Here is a 19632-nt window from a genome sequence, read left to right as displayed (position 1 = left end):
ATGAATCTGTTCTGAAATAAGGCAGTCTCTATTTTTATATCATTGCACCTTGTGAGGTTGAGCCCCCTGTCCTGTTAGTAATGGCTGATGTCCTAACCTCCAAACGCATTAGGTTTTTTTGGTTTGTTTTTTTTTTAGTTCATTTATTTATTTTAAGAGACAGCGTGAGCCAATGTGAGTGGGGGAGGGGCAGAGAGAGGGAGAGAGAGGATCCCAAACAGGGTCTGTGCTGTCAGCATAGAACCCCACACAGAGCTTGATCTCATGAACCGTGAGATCATGACCTGAGTCGAAATCAAGAGTTGGATGCTTATCTGCCTGAGCCACCCAGACACCCCAAGCATCAGGTTCTTTATAATCCTCCTTTTGTCTTTTTTATGAGGGAGGAAGAATACCTCCAAAATATGCAGAGGGTTAGTGTTTATTTTTAGAGAAATGATATTTGGCCACTGAAGTGTTTTTCCTGATTTTGTCTGAAAGTCGCCCCAAGAATGATTTCTTTAAGTTAACATAAGGGGATTATGCTTACTGAAAATTATTGACACAAGAACTATTAAATCTCTTTCAATAATGTTTATTTTATAATAGGAACTTTATTTATTTATTAAAATTTTTTTTAATGTTTATTTTTGAGAGAGAGAGAGACAGAGACAGAGCATGAGTAAGGGAGGGGCAGAGAGAGAGAGGGAGACACAGGATCTGAAGCAGGCTCCAGGCTCTGAGCTATCTGCACAGAACCTGATGATGTGGGGCTTGAACTCACAAACCGTGAGATCATGACCTGAGCTGAAGTTGGCTGCTTAACCGACTAAGCCACCCAGGTGCCCTTAGAATAGGAACTTTAATTCACGTTAGAATTTAAAATACAATTTTTTTCTGGAAATATAATGTTAATTGCAAATGAAAATTGTGGTAGTTGTTATGTTATATAGCACAGTAGTGGTCTGTGTTATTGTGCTTTTGAGGCAAAAATCTTTTCCATCCTTAGGATCTTATAATAGTACAGGGGCTCTGGGGGCTTTGATGGCATGTCTGCGAGCAGCTAGAGCTCATGGACATCTTCGGTCTGCAACTGATATCTGGAGGAACCTTGTGTCCAGCGCAAGAATAAAACAAGGCTTAATTCATCAGCACTGCCAAGTAAGCAAACAAAATGTCTGAGAATTTCATACATGTAGTAGATCCCTGAGTCATTTATTCAGTTAGCAGTCCACTATAGAGGCCCCTCTGTTGAGCCCAGAACTATTTTAAGGGGTCCATAGGGAGGGTAAATTGAAAGTGAAAAGTGTAGAGTTTGCATCCCGGCCATTTAAATTTTATTTATTTACTTATAAAAAATATTTATTTTTGAGAGAGCACAAGCAGGGGAGGGGTAGAGAGAAGGGGACGGAGGATCCGAATGGGGCTCTGTGCTGACAGGCTGACAGCAGTGAGTCCGATGCAGGGCTCGAACACACAAACCACGAGATCGTGGCCTGAGCCGAAGTCGGTTGCTCAACCGACTGAGCTACCCAGGCGCCCCCAGGCTATTTAAATTTTAGTTGAAGGAATAAGAAAACCTGTGTAACACAAGTGGAAACTCTTAGAAGACTATACATATATAAGTGTGCTTTTATGAGTTAGGATTTGGGGGGGAGCTTAGAGCAGAGTAGGTGGTGGTTGATTAGAAATGTGATAAATGCGATTAAGGGAGAGGAAGTGTTGGAGCAGTACACAAAATGGGAGAACACTAGAATTGACAAATTAATTCAGTAAAGTTGCAGGATAGAAAATCAATGTACAGAAATCTGTTGGATTCCTATACACTAATGATGAAGCAGCAGAAAGTGAAATTAAGAAAACAATCCCATTTATAATTGCACCAAAAACAGTAAAATATACCGTGAAAACTATAAAGCATTGATGAAAGGAATTAAAGATGATGCAAAGAAATGGAGAGACATTCCATGCTCATGTGTTGGAAGAACTAATACTGTTAAAATGTCTATACTACTCAAAACAATCTACAAATTTGATGCAATCTGTATTAAAATACCAACAGCATTTTTCACAGAACTGGAACAAAGAATCCTAAAATTTGTATGGAGCCCACAAAAGACCTCAAATAGCTAAAACAATCTTGAAAAGAAAAACTAAACTGGAGGTATCACAATTCCACATTTCAAGTTATATTACAGAGTGGTAGTAATTAAAACAGTTTGGTGCTGGCATAAAAATAGACACATAGATCAATGGAATAGAATAGAAAACCTAGAAATAAACACACAATTATACAGTCAATTAATCTTCAACAAAACAGGAAAGAATATCCAATGGGAAAGACAGTCTCTTCAACAAATGGTGCTGGAAAAACTGGACAGCACCATGCAAAAGAATGAAACTGTACTACTTGCTCTCACCTTAAACAAAAATAAACTCAAATGGATTAAAGACCTAAATGTGAGACCTGAAATCATAAAAATCCTTGAAGAGAGCACAAGCAGTAATCTCTCGGATGTTGGCTATAGCAACATTTTTCTAGATAGGTCTCCTGAGGCAAGAGAAACAAAAGCAAAAATGAACTATTGGGAGTACATCAAAATAAAAGCTTCTGCACAGCAAAGGAAATAACCAACAAAACTAAAAGGCAACCTATGGAATGGGAGAAGATATTTGCAAATGACATATCCAATAAAAGGTTAGATATAAACAACTGATACAACTCAATACTCAAAAAACAATAATCTAATTAAAAATGGGCAGAGAAATCATAGTAATAATTTAAAAAAAGGCAAAAAAATGGGCAGAAGACATGAACAGACATTTCTGCAAAGAAGGCATTCAGATGGCCAAAAGACACATGAAAAGATGCTCAACATCTAATTCATCATTGGGGAAATGCAAATCAAAACTACAATGAGATATTATCTCACACCTGTCTGAATGACCAAACTCAAACATAAGAAACATCAAGTGTTGACAAGGATGTGGAGGAAAAGAAACCCCCTTGCACTGTTGGTGGGAATGCAAACTGGTATAGCCACTGTGGAAAACAGTGTGGAGGTTCCTCAGAAAATTAAAAATAGAACTATCCTATTTTCCAGTAATCACACTGCTGGGTGTTTACCCAAGAAATCCAAAAACATTAATTCAAAGGGACACATGCACCTGATGTTTACTGCAACATTATTTACAATAGCCAAACTGTGGAAGGAGCTGAAGTGTCCAATAGATGAATGGATAAAGAAGATGTGGTATATATATTATATATATATGCAATGCAATATTACTCAGCCATAAAAAAGAATGAAATCTTACCATTTACAACAACATGGATAGAGCTAGAGAGTATAATGCTAAACAAACTTAGAGAAAGACACATATATCATGTGATAGCACTCATATGTGGAAATTTAAGAAATAAAACAGATGAGCAAAGGGGAAAAAAAAAGAGACAAACGAAGAAACAGACTTTTCACTACAGTGAACAACCAGATGGTTACCAGAGGCGAAGTGATTTGGGGGAAGGGAGAAATAGGAGATGGGAATGAAGGAGTATAGTTATCGTGATGAAAAAAAATAAAATGATTTACAAAAAAAAAAAAAATACTAAAATGGGAGAACACAAAACAAAGTCAGGAGGATGATTCAGGACATTGTTTGGTAAGAGTGGAGTGTTTATGGAGGCCTCCAATGCTAGGTTGAAGACTTCAGATTTCACTCAGTTGGTAACTAGGAACCAGAGCCATTCTGCCTTCAGCAAAAAAGTGGAATTAATGGAAACTGATGAGTTTCCAGTGTGAGAGCAAAAAGAAACCAGAAGACTGGTAAGATTTGCATAGCTGTAATCTAAGAGTGAAGTGATAAGGTCCTGGAGTAGACTAGTCACTGAGAAAAAAGAGGAAAAAAGAATGAAATTGAGCATTACCATGGAATAAGAATCTTTAAGATTGTTGACTTGCAAATACCCAACTTACACATTTAATAAAATAATTTTATAGGATATAACCACAGGATCTTTGGGATTAGGAAATCTGTCTTTTTAAAAAAATTTTTTATTTCATTTTTTAAGTTCATTTATTTGAGAGAGCGTACACACACAAACAGAGGAGCAGTGGGAGAGGGAGGGAGAGAATCCCAAGCAGGCTCCACACTGTCTGTGCAGAGCCCTACATGGCGCTCGAACTCACAAACTGAGATCATGACTTGAGCTGAGATCAACATTTGGGTGCTTAACCGACTGAGCCACTCACACCCCCCTTAGGGAACCTTTCTGAAGTACATGTGGGTAAACTGTGTTTTACTGTTTTTTTGGTAAATAAATATGTCAAGTAGTTTACATTTTGCTTATTTCATTGAAAAAGTAACGTTTTATTGCTTGATATGTTTTAGGTACGGATAGATACGCTAGGCTTGCTTTGTGAAAGTAATCGAAGTACAGAAATCGTTTCCACAGAAGAAATGCAGTGGATTCAATTCTTTATTGCATACAATCTTAACAGTCAGTCCCCAGGAGTGCGACAACAGATTTGTTCTCTTCTTAAAAAGGTAGAATTTCTCATCAGAAAGTATTGGAAAGTGGTGGACTCTGCTCTGCAAATCATTTTTGAAAAGAGCTCAGATTTTGAGAGAATGTGGGAATAATGGTCATAGGATTGGACTGCACATCCCTTCATGGCCCTTCTGTGAACCATTTCCCTAAAGTTTACATTTGGGATTCAAGTCCATGGTATAAAGTCCTTTCGTTTTGGTGTAAAATAAATCAAACTTGAGCTTTTTTTTTTTTTTTTTTTAATGTTTGAAAGTAAAAAAAAAACTGTAGTGATGGATCTTTCAGGGTGAAAGGTATTTTAAGAAAACTTTGGTGAGGGGAGGAAAGATGCCCTTGAAGTTTTACCATTTAAGTGCCTCATGAAATGGTGACTGTTGACTAATTCCACTTGAATTAATCACATGCCACATTTATGGGATGCAGAATTGAGAGAGTATAGAAGTGAGTATATCTGTAGTTTCATGCCAACCTAAAGGAAGTAGAACTGTAGTTTAATGACTGTATTCTGATTTGCAGTGATTTTTTTGGGGGGGGGGTTTAAAAATATGTGTTCATTTTCTGTCAGAGAGAAACACTGTATAAATATTAAGAGTTTAGAAACCAGTACTCTCCTTGCCTGAGGTTTAGTCTAAAGAATGTAGAAAACTTGTCCTTTGCCTTTTTTTAGACTGACATTTAAGATGAATGGAACTCACATATGCTTTATTTTTCTTTTTCTCAAAAGTTGTTTTGTAGGATACAGGAGAGTTCTCAGGTGCTTTATAAACTGGAGCAAAGTAGATCCAAACATGAGCCAGAGAATGAGTTATCCAAACAGCACCCTTCTGTATCTTTACAGCAGTATAAGGTAGGTGACCTCTTTCTAGACGTAAGGATTTTTACGAAACCTAGAGCAATTATGAATAAACGTTAAAGGGAAATAAATGGAAGTCTTGTAGTGAATAGCGTTTCTGTGCTTTTTTTCCCTTCAATCTGGGTTTTACATATTCCTTCTGGCTCTTTGGTACTTCTCTCGAGGTACTCTGAGTTATAGAACCAGTGCTGGACTTGAGTCCTGTTACAGAATAACAGTAATGGGTTCACCTCAATCATTTACAGCTTAATGGGGGCTACATTAATTTAGTACTTTAACAGAAAGGTAATTGCTGGCCCTGAACTCGTCCACCCCTCCCCAGGGTAGAAGATTGCTATATCGGAGCCTGCTTCTTCTTTTTTTTTTTTTAATTTTTTTTTTCAACGTTTATTTATTTTTGGGACAGAGAGAGACAGAGCATGAACGGGGGAGGGGCAGAGGGAGAGGGAGACACAGAATCGGAAACAGGCTCCAGGCTCTGAGCCATAAGCCCCAGAGCCCGACGCGGGGCTCGAACTCACGGACCGCGAGATCGTGACCTGGCTGAAGTCGGACGCTTAACCGACTGCGCCACCCAGGCGCCCCGCCTGCTTCTTCTTTAGACTAACATGACCTACAGTGGCTTGATATTAGTGCGTCCTGGTCTGTGGTCCAGCTATGGAGTTTCCAGTCTATTCCATTTGGGAGGGAGTGTGAAGAGTAGGACTAGGTTTCAGGGTGCTGTGCTAATGGGATGGATGGAACCCCAGACATAGAAGCTCTAGACTGGGCCAAAGCTTAGCTTGACAACCTTCCATTTCTGTCCATCAGGAGTTTTTCACTGATTTCTTACTCCAAATCTAGCCTCTCAGAAGCAGGCTCTTATTTTCTTCTAAGACTCAGAGGACAGGGGCACCTGGGTGGCTCAGTCCATTAAGCCTCTGACTTTGGCTCAGGTCATGATCTCACAGTTCTTGAGTTCAAGCCCCACACCAGGCTCTGTGCCGACAGCTCAGAGCCTGGAGCCTGCTTCAGATTCTGTTTCCCTCTCTCTGCCCCTCCCAGCTTGACTCCCTCTCTCTCTCAAAAATACATGAACAGTAAAAAAATTTAAGATTCAGAGGACACGAGTTCATTTATTTTCTTTCATTTAGCGAAATAGTTGTGATAAATTAATGATACATTGGAGCCATTACATACAACCTATTCCAAACATTAGTATGGATGGCCTTAGCTTTCAGCTTTCTATTTGAAAGGTAAAAAAATCATGTAAAGGAGAATATTTCTATACCAAGGTTGAAGTCACCTTCAGCTTTGTAAAATCCCAACAGCGAAGATTGGAAAGTTACAATCTAAACATGAAAGACATCGGTGTAGTCCCGTATCTGCTACTGGCTAGTTGGCTTACCTTATGAGTCTGTTAGACTCTAAGTGGGGTGAGTACCTTCTCTAGAAAGGTTGCTCTTGAGGATTAAACGAGAAAGCTGTTTGTAAACTCTAAATCACCCTAAAAAGCCTTGCTGGGAGTCATTAAAAATGATTAGCGTGTATACTGAGCACTTGCTTTTTGTTTGGAGCACTCATTTTTAGCCTTTCTTAGATCATTACTAGATGATCTAAGAAAACATGGCTCTTTTACCTGTTTTTGCAAGGGGTAAAATAACATTTGTGAAATCTGAATTAGGTACTTAGAAAGACAAAACCTTTGTTATGGATTGACATTCTGAATTTGTGTGGATACCTGGTTTCTTAGTTTGTCTTTGTGAATATATATGTTTTTGAAAATAGTCCTTTAGAGTCTTCACCTGAGTCAATCTCATGGTTCTGATATTTTTTCCCAACTGTAGTCACCTGTGGCTTTTGGCAGTTGTGACTTTGACACTATATTATTTATCATCATCTTTATAATAGTGGGAATAGTGGGTGTCATGCACAGTGTATGATAGGCTTGGTGCCAGTCAACAGAATGAATCCTGGGGGAGAAGAGGAGGCTATTAGTTGGGAAAGGTGTCTTCTAGTCTAGTGAAGGAGATTATTTCATACCTAAATAACTAATAGTAATCGCTAGAGTACTTTTAAATTTACAAAATGCTTTGTATCCACATTTTCATTTAAACTTTAATAACAAAACTGTGAGAGGCATTATTATCCTCACTTAAAAATGAGAAAATTAGGGCACCTGGCTGGCTCAGTTGGAAGAGCATGTGACTCTTGATCTCGGGGTTATGAGTTAAAACCCGACGTTGGGTGTAGAGCCCACTAAAAAAAAAAAATGAGGGGCGCCTCGGTGGCTCAGTCAGTTAAGCGTCTGACTTTGGCTCAGGTCATGATCTCACAGCTTGTGGGTTCGTGCCCCACATCAGGCCCTGTGTTGACAGCTCAGAGCCTGGAGCCTGCTTCAGATTCTGTGTCTCCCTCTCTCTCTCTCTGCCCCTCCCCCACTCACACTCTGTCTCTCTCTCTCTCAAAAAATAAATAAAACATTAAAAAAAAAAAAAATGAGTGGTGACCGGGTGGCTCAGTTGGTTAAGCGCCCAACTTTGGTTCAGGTCGTGATCTCCCTGTTTGTGAGTTCAAGCCCTGCATCGGGCTCTACACTGACAGTGCGGAGCCTGTTTGGGATTCTCTCTCCCTCTCTCTGTGCCCCTGTCCTGCTTGCACTCTCTCTTTCAAAATAAATAAACTTCAAGACAATGAGAAAACTGCATCTTGGAAAAGTTGAGTAACCTACCCAAGGTCCCTCAGCTACTAAGTGGTAGAGCCAAACTCCTATCCACATCTGCTCTTATTTCTAAAATCTGAATAGCGTTTTCCCTAATACCTGCTTATTTGAAAGCTTGGAAGTGAAAAAGTGCAGGGAGAATTTGTGAACGACACGTAAGGTACTTGGAGGACCAAAGGAGCTGAGTAACAGGAAATAAGTTAGAGAATCAAGTTGGGGATGGGTAGCAATTTTTTTTGTTGTTGTTGCTATAATAATCAAAACAGAGCTTAACTAACACACTGTGTGTGTATGTATAAATAAAGTTTCCTTTTTTTCCCTAGGGAATACAGGTATATACAGGTATATATATATATACATATATATATATATATATTTTTTTTTTTTTTTTTAATCTATAAGGAGATATGTCATGGAGGTTCAGGAATTTCATACTTGTAGTTACACAGTTAACAAGTGACAAAGCTGGAAATAGAAACCAATTTCATATCTGTGGTTGGCTTTCCTCTCTGGTCACCTAAGTGTTCCATCTTCTATGCATGAAAATGTAGCATAACAGTAGAATTAAACATACAGATATTTGTAATTTGAAATATATCACTTTAAACAATTTTAACGTTATTTTTCAATAGCCTGAATTATAACATGGCAAAAAGTCTTAAAGGCAAGTAGGGAAAACACCTGAGTAATCTAAAAGGATTTTGAATGCTAGGCTAAGGTATTTGGGAGCCTCACTAGGAGCTGTTAAAAGTGACAAGAACATATATTGAGCTTCTCCTATATGTATAGGACAATATGCTTAGGACTAGGGATATAAATGTGTGAACTGTGGTCCATGCCTCCCTGTGGGAGTCTGCTTGAGAGAAAGAACTATTTCTAAAAATATAAATGATAGTACAGTTAGGATAAGATCATTCTTTTTTTAAAAAAATGTTTTTAATGTTTATTTTTGAGAAAGAGAGACAGAGCACAAGTGGTGGAAGGGCTGAGAGAGAGGGAGACCCAGAATCAGAAGCAGGCTCCAGGCTCTGAGCTGTCAGCACAGAGCCTGATGTGGGGTTCAAACTCATGAACCCAAGATCATGACCTGAGCCAAAGTCAGACACTCAACCAACTGAACCACCCAGGCACCCCAGGATAAGATCATTCTTTTTTTTTTTGTTTGCTTAACATTTATTTATTTTTGAGAGACAGAGAGAGACAGAGTATGAGCAGAGGAGGGACAGAGAGAGAGGGAGACAGAATTCAAATCAGGCTGCAGGCTCCGAGCTGTCAGCACAGAGCCTGACGCGGGGCTCAAACTCACAAACCGCGAGGTCATGACCTGAGCCAAAGTTGGACACTCAACCGATTGAGCCACCCAGCTGTCCCGGATAAGATCATTCTTAAAGGATGAACTTGTTGTCCTTTAATGTGAATACTATACTATTCATTTATAATTAAAACTACTTTAACTAGGATACTTTCAATAACTACCCTATTGCTTTGAAACCCAATAGGTTTTTTATTTTTTTAATTCTTTTTGAAACCCAATAGGTTTTTAAATAAAAATTTTTTTTTTTGAAAGAGAGAGCACGAGTAGGGGAGAGGGGCAGGGGGTGACAGGGAGAGAGTCTTTTTTTTTTCTTTTCTTGAGACAGAGAGGGAACAAGTGAGTGAGGGGCAGAGAGAGGGAGAGAGAGAGAGAATCCCATGAGGGGCAGAGAGAGAGAGAAGCAGGGCTCATCCAAAGCGGGGCTCAAGCTCACCCGATGTGGGACTTGAACTCACCAACCGCAAGATCATGACCTGAGCCAACGTCAGATGCTTAATCGACTGAGCTACCTAGGTACCCCAGAGAGGAAGAGAATCTTAGGCAGACTCCACCACACTCAGTGTGGAGCCCAACATGGGGCTCGATCCCATGACCTGGCTGAAATCAAGAGTTGGAAGCTCAACTGACTGAGCCACACAGGTACCCCAAAACCCAATAGATTTAATAGACTAATAAAGTCTTACTTAGGGCTTGTAAGGGCCTACAAGATAAATCCCCATGATTGTATGTCATTGACCAAAGAAATGAATGCCAAGGTCCTTTCTGGAATCAGTTGGGACTAGAACTGCTTATGTGCTGCTCAGTTATATGTTGTTGGGGCATAGTGGTATATGAGATGCTTGAGAATCATAGCTTTTCCTTCTAAGTTTTCTCTTCAGTCTTACACAGAAATAGTAATAATTATTAGTATTTTAACCAGAGGAAGAAGACTTTATCTTGGATAAACTATTTCCCATTTTGCTTTTTTTTTTAAATTGCATTTTACTAAAAGTTTCCATTTTTTTCCTTAACATTTATATAAAGAGAATGGTAGAGCCAGAGTCTCAAAGGGGAAGATAGAATACAGTGGAATAGTTGGGTCTTTTTATGATCTGTGTCATTAGAGCCATACTTATCAAGTATTATATTTACCAAATTTATCAAAGTAGTATGTATTGGATTTTGGGGGGGGTCATTAAAAAAAACTTTAAAAAATATACATACTCGAATGCCTCTGGTGAAGAAACCAATATTTGTACGGCTTTAGCACAAGTCAGAGCAGAACGGATCTTGTTCTCACGAAAAATGTGTACTTTTTTCTTGTATAGACTACAATAGAAATTGTACTCCTTGACCCTATAGAGATAGGGTTACGGTCAAGGGTACCAATCTGAATTGTCAAGGAAGTGAACAACTAGTATTGTTTTAAAAAATATTTTCCCTGTTAATTAAAAAAGAAGCCCAGTTCGGGCACCTGCCTGGCTCAGTCAGTTAAGTGTCTGACTCTTGGGTTTGGCTCAGGTCATGATCTCACTCCTTCATGGATTCGAGTCCTATATCGAGTTCTGCGCTGACAACGTGGAGCCTGCTTGGAGTTTCCCTCTCTCTCTGCCCCTGCCCAGTTTGCACTGTCTCTGTCTTCTCAAAATAAATAAATAAACATTAAAAAAAAAAAACAAAACTCCACTCTTTTTTTTTTTTTAATTCAAATCCCGGTTAATTAACATATAGTATAATAATGGTTTCAGGAATAGAAATTAGTTATTCATCACTTAGGTATAACATCCAGTGCTCATCCCAACAAGTGCCCTCCTTAATGCCCATTTAGCTCATCCCCTCACCCAACAGCTCTCCAGCAGCCCTGTTTGTTCTCTGTATTTAAGAGTCTTTTATGGTTTGCCGAAAAAAAGAACCCCACTCTTAAAGGTGTTTTTGAAGATAACCTATTATGAGTTAAGTTATACTTACTATAATTTTTTTTTTTTTTTTTTAGAATTTCATGTCATCCATTTGCAACAGTCTTTTTGAAGCGCTGTTTCCTGGTTCTTCCTACCCAACTAGATTTTCAGCGTTAACCATTTTAGGCTCAGTAGCTGAAGTTTTTCCAGTCCCAGAAGGTAAGCTTTCAATAATGTTTGGAGAAAAGTATTTTTTTCTTGCAAAACGCATACTTTTTTCAACATTTTGTCTTACTTAAAGTTTTAGTTTTGTCATCTTTTATTTAGGTTCTTATAGGAGGTTTTATTCTCACTATATAATTCTTCCTTGGACATAATTAAATTTGTCATTTAGGGACGTAAGGCTGAGGAATTGTTTTCAGTGATCATTATTTCCCAACCCAAAACTACAGTTTTCACGGATTATGCTTATGATGAGAAGAGTGGCTTCTCTCAACCCCCAATCCATGTGTTGCTGTTTTCAGATAGTGTACAATCTGTCCTTTAAGTTTTAAAAATTAAAAAAAATAATAGCTTCTTTAAAAAAAATAATAGCCTCTTTGTGTAAAACATTCCTCAGTGAGTCTTTGTGGTTAAAATGTGGTTTCCCTTATATGCTCTCAGTTTCATAAGTCCCAATCTGGTTTCAGAAAGATAGTATGTGGATGTCATTTCCAGGCATTCTGGTTTAATGATACCCTTTATTTCGCCTGTGGGGTACTCAAGAGGATGAACATTTAACTTCCTTCTGAGTCAGTTCTTTTCCTTTCTGACAACAAATAGTTCTTTTTATCCCTGCACTTAATTAAGTGTGTACGTTTTAATGTGGATTTCTTGTTTGTGCTCAGTGTTCCTTGACTGTGGTTAAATAGAAAAATATCCTGCTCAGCTGTTCTTTTGGAGGGAATGGCCGGAGGACCAGGAGGCTTTACACTGTAATTGGGTTATTATTATTTTTAGTTTAAATTTTTAGGCAAAGTGTAATGTTTTGGCAGGGAGGAGGATGGTTTTTGCTGTTCATGCAGCCCTGCTTCATTTAAAGAACACCATTTTTTTTTCCAAGTTTTTGTTTTGAAAAGATTCAAACCAAGAGCAAAGTTTCAAGAATAGTTCACAAACGGCCATGTACCCTCTAACTAGATTCATCAGTTGTTATTATTTTGCTATATTTGGTTTATCTCTCTTTCATTATTTTTTTTTTAACCACAACACAATGACAAATTCAGGAAATTTAATGTTGATATGCTATTATCTATTATATAATCCACAACAAAATTTGCCAGTTGTCCCAATGAGTGGCCTTTCTTAGAAAAAAGATTTTTACTGTGATCCGGGAACCAATCCCAGATCACACATTGCATTTCACTGTTATGCCTCTTAAGCCTCCTTTAATCTGGAAAGTTTTTTATTTAGTGACATTAACATTTTGAGAGAATGTATCTCCATTTGGGTTTGCCTTATTGTTTCGTCATGATTGATTCAGGTTGTGCATTTTTGGTAGGTATAATGCATAAGTAATGTGGTGCTCTTCTCAGGGCATGTTATCAGGAGATACATGATACTGGTTTGTCCTGTTATTCATGGTGATTAATTTGATCACCTGATTAAGGTAAGTGTGGTAGGCCCAAGCTCGACCTACAAAAGATAGCATCAAATCCTTAGAACCTGTTAATGTGAACCTTACCTAGAAAGCGGGCCTTTGCAGATATGATTAAGTTAAGGGTCTTAAGATAGTCCTGATTATGTGGGTGGGCCTAAATCCACCACAGCTGTTGTTATTAGAGAGGAACAGAGGGAGATGTAACACACAGAAGAGGAGGAGTCAACAGTGGACATGGAGATTGGAGTGATATGGCTTCAAGCCATGGAATACTGGCAGCCATCAGAAGCTGGAAGAGGTGAGCAATGAGTTCTTAGAACCTCCAGAGTGAGTGTGGCTCCACCGGCACCTTCATATCAGACTAATTGGACATTAGTCAAAATGGATCCAGTACTGTGAAAAAATAGATTTCTCTGGTTTTAAGTCACCAGGTTTATGGTAATTTGTGACTTTATGCACAGAAAATGAATACGGGGCTATCCCATCGGTTTAAGGAATTTATGTCATATCATAACTTAATTTAGAAGATAAGGTTTTTTGGTTTTTTTTTTTTTTACATTTTTTTGATGTTTATTTAGTTTTGAAGGAGAGAGAGGGAGAGCATGAGAGGGGGAAGTGCAGAGAGAGAGGGAGACACAGAATCCAAAGCAGGCTTCACGCTCCGAGCTGTCAGGACAGAGCCTGACGTGGGGTGTGAACCCATGAACTGTGAGATCATGACCTGAGCTGAAGTCAGACGCTCAACTGACTGAGCCCCTAGAAGATAAGGTTTTACCTGAGAATGATTGATTATCCATTTAACAAAAATTTTTCTGTGTTTAGTGTAGTTATAGTTGCACCTAGGTGTATGGAAATAATAGTAGGCTGAATTAATATTGGTAACTTTTTAAAGTTTATTTATTTGAGAGAGAGAGAGAGTGCATGGTGGAGGGGCAGAGAAGGAGGGAATCTCAAACAGGCAGTGCAGAGCCCCATGCAGGGCTTGAACTCACGAACCATGAGACCGTGCCCTGAGCTGACACCAAGAATCAGGTGCTTAACCTGACTGAGCCACACAGGCACCCCAATATTGTCATTTTTTTTAATTGAGAGAGTAGTTTAGTTAATTAATTTTATTATTATTTTTTAGAGTTTATTTATTTTGAGAGAGAAAGGGAACGCGTGCAAGCAGGGGAGGCGCAGAGAGAGAGGGAGAGAGAGAAAGAATCCCAAGCAGGCTCTGTGTTACCAGCACAGAGCTGGATTTGGGGCTTGAACTCATGACCTGAACCCAAGTCAAGAGTTAGGCATTTAACCAACTGAGTCACCCAGGCTCTGTGAGTAGTTTAATATATTTAAATGTACTTTAAAAGTGAAAAACCTGAGTCATCTTCCTAATGAGTGAGTCACATATAATTGGGCAGTGACTGATATCACAGTAATTATGTTAATTAAACAACTGGAGGGTAATGCAAATGGAGCAGGCCACACTTTACCCATTAACTGTAAAGGAGGCCAAAGAGGCATGGTTGTGAAATACAGTGTGGGAAACATAAATTCATTCTTCATCTTTGTCTCAAGAACTTGAATGTGGGTTTTTATTTTATTTTACTGATGTGGGATTAGTCAAGATGGTTTCTGCCTTTACTCAAGTATATCTTAAGTTCAAGAAGAATAAGCCACATGTTCCTTTTTCACTCAGAGTAAAATGTCATGGTATTCATGGTGCAAAATTGGATTCCACAGTTATATTAAAAGGGTTTGCTCAGCAAATACTTATTCAGTGCTTATTACATGTCAAGCAGCCAAGGATATGCAGTGTACAAAGCAAAATGGTTCCTATTAAATTTTTTTTTTTTTTTTTTTATTTGGGAGAGAGCAAGAGAGAGAGTGAGCATGTGCAGGGAAAGGCAGAGGGAGAAGGAGAGAGGGAGAATCCTAAGCAGGTTCTATGCCTAGCACAGAGCCCAATGTGGGGTTCACTCTCACAACCCTGGGATCATGACCTGAGCCAAAACCAAGAGTTGGATGGTCAACAGACTGAGCCACCCAGGTGCCCCAAAATGCTTCCCATTTTTGAGCTTAGATATTTCAGTGAAGGGGGACAGACAATAAATTAACAAGTAATGTATAGAATTTCAGATGGAGAGAAGTATTATGAAAAAATATTTCAGGAAGGAAAGTGGGGGGAATATTGAGTGTCTGCTAGGATGGGAAGCTGTTTCCGTCCGTGGTGTCAGAGATGGTTTCAGATTTGAGCAAAGCTCCTAAACAAGCAGCGGGTCAAAGAAGAAATCACAAAGGAGATTAGAAAATACTTTGAGATGAATGAAAACCAAAGTACGATTTACCAGAACTTACGGGATGAAGCAAAAGCTTATAGGGAGATTTACAGCTGTAAACGCCTACATTAAACAGAGAAATGATCTCAAATCAATAACTTAACTTTACATCTCAAGGTATTAGAAAAAGAAGAGCAAACAGCCCACAATTAGCAGAAGGAAGGAAATAATAATATGATAAATGAGTGAAATGGAGAATAGGAAAACATTATAGAGAATCAATGAAACCAAAGTTGGTTTTTTTTTTAAGTTGGTTTTTTTAAAAGGTCAACAAAATTGACAAAATTTTAGCTACAAGAAAAAAACAAAAGAAGGTGCAAATAACTTAAGATCAGAAATGTAAGCAGGGACATTATTCTATTGACCTTACAGAAATAAAAATGATTATAAGACAATACTATGAACAATTGTATTTTCAATAAATTGGATAACTTAGATGAAATGGACAGATTCCTAGAAACATAAAGTTACTGACTTAAACAGAGAATTTGTTATGTGTAGCAAATAAGAGATGGAGTCAGTAATCAAAAGCGTATCAGCAAAGAAAAGTCTAGAGGGAGTGGCTCCACTATAATTCTACCAAACATTTAAAGACTTAAAATCAGCCCTTCTCAGACTCTTCCAAAAAATTGGACAGAAGGGAACATTTCCAGACTCATTCTGTGGAGCCAGCATCACCCTGATACCAAAGCCAGACAAAGATACCACAAGAAAACTATAGGCTGGTATCCCTTATAAACATAAATATAAAAATTCTCAACAGAATGTTAGCACACCAAACCCAACAGCATATTAAAAGTATTATACCCATAGCTAATTAAGCGGAATTTATTCCAGGAATGCAAGGGTGGTTTAACATAAAAAAAAAAAAGGGTCAATGTAATACACCACATTAAAATGAAGGGGAAAAAAAAACCCATGATAATCTGTATTGATGCAGAAAAGTGTTGACAAAATTCAGCAGCGCCCTGTCATGATAAATAACACTTAGGAAACTAGGAATAGAAGGGAGCTTGCTTGCTTGCTTGCTTGCTTGCTTGCTTGCTTTCAGTTGTTTTGAACATTTATGTATTTTTGAGACAGAGACAGACACGAGCGGGGTCGGCGGGTGGGGGGGATTGGGGAGGTGCAGAGAGAGAGGGAGACACAGAATCCAAAGCAGGCTCCAGGCTCTAAGCTGTCTGCACAGAGCCTGACTTGGGGCTCAAACTCAAGGACGTTGAGATCATGACCTGAGCCAAAGTCGGATGCTCAACCTACTGAGCCACCCAGGTGGCCCGAAGGGAGCTTTCTTAATAGAATAAAGGACATTCATGAAAATTGCACCATACTCAATGGTGAAAGATCGAAAGCCTTTCCTCTGTGATCAGGAACAAGATACAGATGTCCACTTTGACCACTACTAATCACCATTGTACTGAAAGCTTTAGCCAGAGCAGTAAAGCAAGAAAAAGAAATTAAAAGCATCTGAGTTGGAAAAGAAGCAAATTTGAACTGAGGTGTAAATAAATGACAAAAACTTGATTTACTTGCTCTAGGAGTTTCACAGGGTTCCACTAACTTGTTAAGATTAAATAAGAAATGCACATCATATTGAATATCATGCCTCAAATTAACATAGGAATGTTTTCAGGTATTATCAGTGGTTAATTTGTTAAGTGTTCTTTACATTCTGCTGTGAAGCCCATTATTCCCATAGTTGTTTAGTCTTAATCTTAGATTTAAGTGGACTTGGTGACTACCATCATTCTTTTGTGATAGTTTTTCTGCTCATTTCTTGGTTGGCTGAAATTCATCTTTTCTTTGAGAAGAGTTTTTGGGGAAATGTAGTTCTTAATTTCTTATACCTCCAGAAATGCTTATGTTGCTGTTACACATGATGCTGGAATAGGATTTTGATGTATAATTTTTCACCACAACTTTCCCTGAGGATGTTGTAAGCATTGCTCCACTGTCTTCTAGCCTCACATGTTGCTAAGGCAAAGAATAAAGCCAGCTTAATTTTTTCCATTTTGTAGATGAATTTTGTGTCTGAATGACCAAAAGATTCCTTCTTTATCTTTGATGCTCCGTGATTCTATTAGGATATGTCATTGATTATTCTGCATTGATTTAACTAAGATGGTAGGACTTTGGATTCCGGATCAAGACATTTTACAAAGATTTTTTAAAAGATGAATTCCGAAATTTATTTGTTTTTATTTATTTAAAACCCAACTTTGGGATCTTTTATATACAACATAATCTTTGAAAGAGAATGGTTTTAAACAAAATTTTAAAAAGTGTTTTTTATTTGGGGAACTTTATTATTTTATCATTTTAGGAAATAAAGGACAAATTATTCTTTTATATGCTACTATGGATAAACTGTGAAGTGTGAATTTTTCTTTAAATTTGACCAAATAATTTAAACATGTTGATTTCCTTTTTCTTTTATTAACTTAAAAAATTATTATTTATTTATTAAAATAATTTTTTTAATGTTTATTTATTTTTGAGGGAGAGGGAGACAGAGTGTGAGCAGGGGAGGGGCAGAGAGAGAGAGGGAGACAGAATCTGAAGCAGGTTCCAAGCTCAGAGCTGTTAGCATAGAGCCTGATGTGGTGCTCAAACTCATGAATTGCGAGATCATGACCTAAGCCAAAGTTGGTCGCTTAACCAACTGAGCCGCCCAAACACCTTTATTTATTTACCTTGTAAAGTAAGCTCCACACCCAAGGTGAGGCTTGAACTCACGACCCTGAGATCAAGAGGGTTCTGTTCTGTTGACTGAGGCAGCCAAGTGCCTCCCTCTTTTATTCACTTTTAAATCTTTTTCTTTTTTTAGGTCAAGTCCAAACAGTGTATCAGCTGAGTCATGATATCGATGTCGGCCGTTTCCAAACACTAATGGAATGTTTTACCAGTACTTTTGAAGAAGTGAAAATTTTAGCATTTGATCTTCTGATGAAGTTACCAAAAACAGTTGTACAATTCCAGGTCTTTGGTCTTTTCCTATATAAACGTAAATGTGGTATATGCATGAAAGCTTTCTAGTTTTAGCAGCAAATAAAGCAATCTGTGGATTGTCCAGGCTCTTTGCGTCTGTCTTCTCACATCTTCTGACTATTTCAGTTATCATACGTATACTGTTGCAGGGTGGTAGGTAGGGATGGATGGTAGGGAAGGAGGAAATACCATAAGAGAAAACAAAGTCCACATCTGTGAGCTTTGCTTTTTTTATTGTTTTGATAAAAAAAGGAGGTGTAAGAAGCAGTAGGTTTTATTACCCACAAGATTTTTCGTAGATTTCAGTTAACTGCGGTCTCCCCAGTTCCCGTGGACATGTTAATATTCGGTCCAAACACATCACTTACAGTAACTTGAGTGTTTTGAGATAACATCCTTGCCAAGTTGACTGGGAAGCTGAGTGTAAGTGAGGTAGAGAACATGTTTCTGATCTTCCAACAAGCAGTAGCTAAACTGAGACTGAAACTCAGAGCACTTGAGGTTAACAACAGTTCTCTTCCTTGGCCTCCTACCCCAGCCCCAGCCCCAGCCCCTAAGAGAAGTTGTCTCTTCCTGACAACTGACACTTCTAGCTGTAGGGTGAGAAGTGAAGGTGGGCTAGGAGTGATGGCACAACATGGGGTGCTTGGCTCTGCCCTTGAGGTATATTCTGAGGCTGTGATCACCAGCAGCTGTGGATTCACTGGCTCCAGAGCTTTGCTATGGCTTTCTGTTAGAACTGTATAGAGGCCAAAGGTGCCTACAGGGGCTGCAGTTGAGCCATGGTCTGTTCTCTGGCTGTTAGGCTCTATTTAGGGCGGGACAGCTTATAGATACAATGGGATTCTATAGGAGTGCATGTCAGAGAGCACAAGGTGTCTGTTTCATTGGCTTCTAGATGGCATTGCAGTATCTTAGAGCATCGTTCAGGTGCCCTGCTAAGCAGAAGCTTCTTTTGGTGCTTAGGCTTCAAACTTTTGTACCATATAGAGTTTTTAAAGGAGATGCTTTCTCTTCCTCTGTTTCCTTTCTCTTCTCCCACCTTCCCATCCTCCTTGCCCCTTACCATTCATCACACTGAAGCCTTGTATCATATAGATGACTCATACTTGGCAAATATTTCGAGAATATCTTGTGTGGGGAGGGTATATTATAGCACCTATATGAAAGACTTGGTCCTTTGATTTAACTTTAAAACGTTTTTAAATCTTAACTATTCTAAGGACCTGTGTGTGTGTGTGTATATATATATATATATATTTTTTTTTTTCTGTGTATGTATGTTTTTGATGGCATATCTTTGTAATACATGGTTTTACTACTCAGATAGTCTGTTGCCCTATTTTCTTGTGGAGCTACATATCCAAGGTCTTTATATTATATTTTTACTGACCTCAGATGATAGAA

At 38.4% G+C, this 19632-nt stretch overlaps 1 protein-coding gene across 7 annotated transcripts in view; it reads left to right on the top strand.

Moving 5' to 3' along the window:
• THADA (THADA armadillo repeat containing) overlaps nt 1-19632 on the top strand; it is a 330511-nt gene that overhangs the window by 22392 nt on the left and 288487 nt on the right. For all 7 annotated transcript variants that reach the window (XM_045445868.1, XM_045445865.1, XM_045445866.1 and 4 more), the window contains 5 exons: nt 989-1140; nt 4372-4527; nt 5256-5378; nt 11373-11496; nt 18065-18216. In XM_045445868.1, coding sequence (XP_045301824.1) covers nt 989-1140; nt 4372-4527; nt 5256-5378; nt 11373-11496; nt 18065-18216 — 707 coding nt within the window. The remainder of the gene's footprint in view (nt 1-988; nt 1141-4371; nt 4528-5255; nt 5379-11372; nt 11497-18064; nt 18217-19632) is intronic.

The sequence above is a fragment of the Leopardus geoffroyi genome, chromosome A3, assembly GCF_018350155.1.
Source record: "Leopardus geoffroyi isolate Oge1 chromosome A3, O.geoffroyi_Oge1_pat1.0, whole genome shotgun sequence".
Lineage (NCBI taxonomy): Eukaryota > Metazoa > Chordata > Mammalia > Carnivora > Felidae > Leopardus > Leopardus geoffroyi.
The sequence above is the reverse complement of the archived record's forward strand: the minus strand, read 5'-3'. Positions and strand labels throughout refer to the sequence as shown.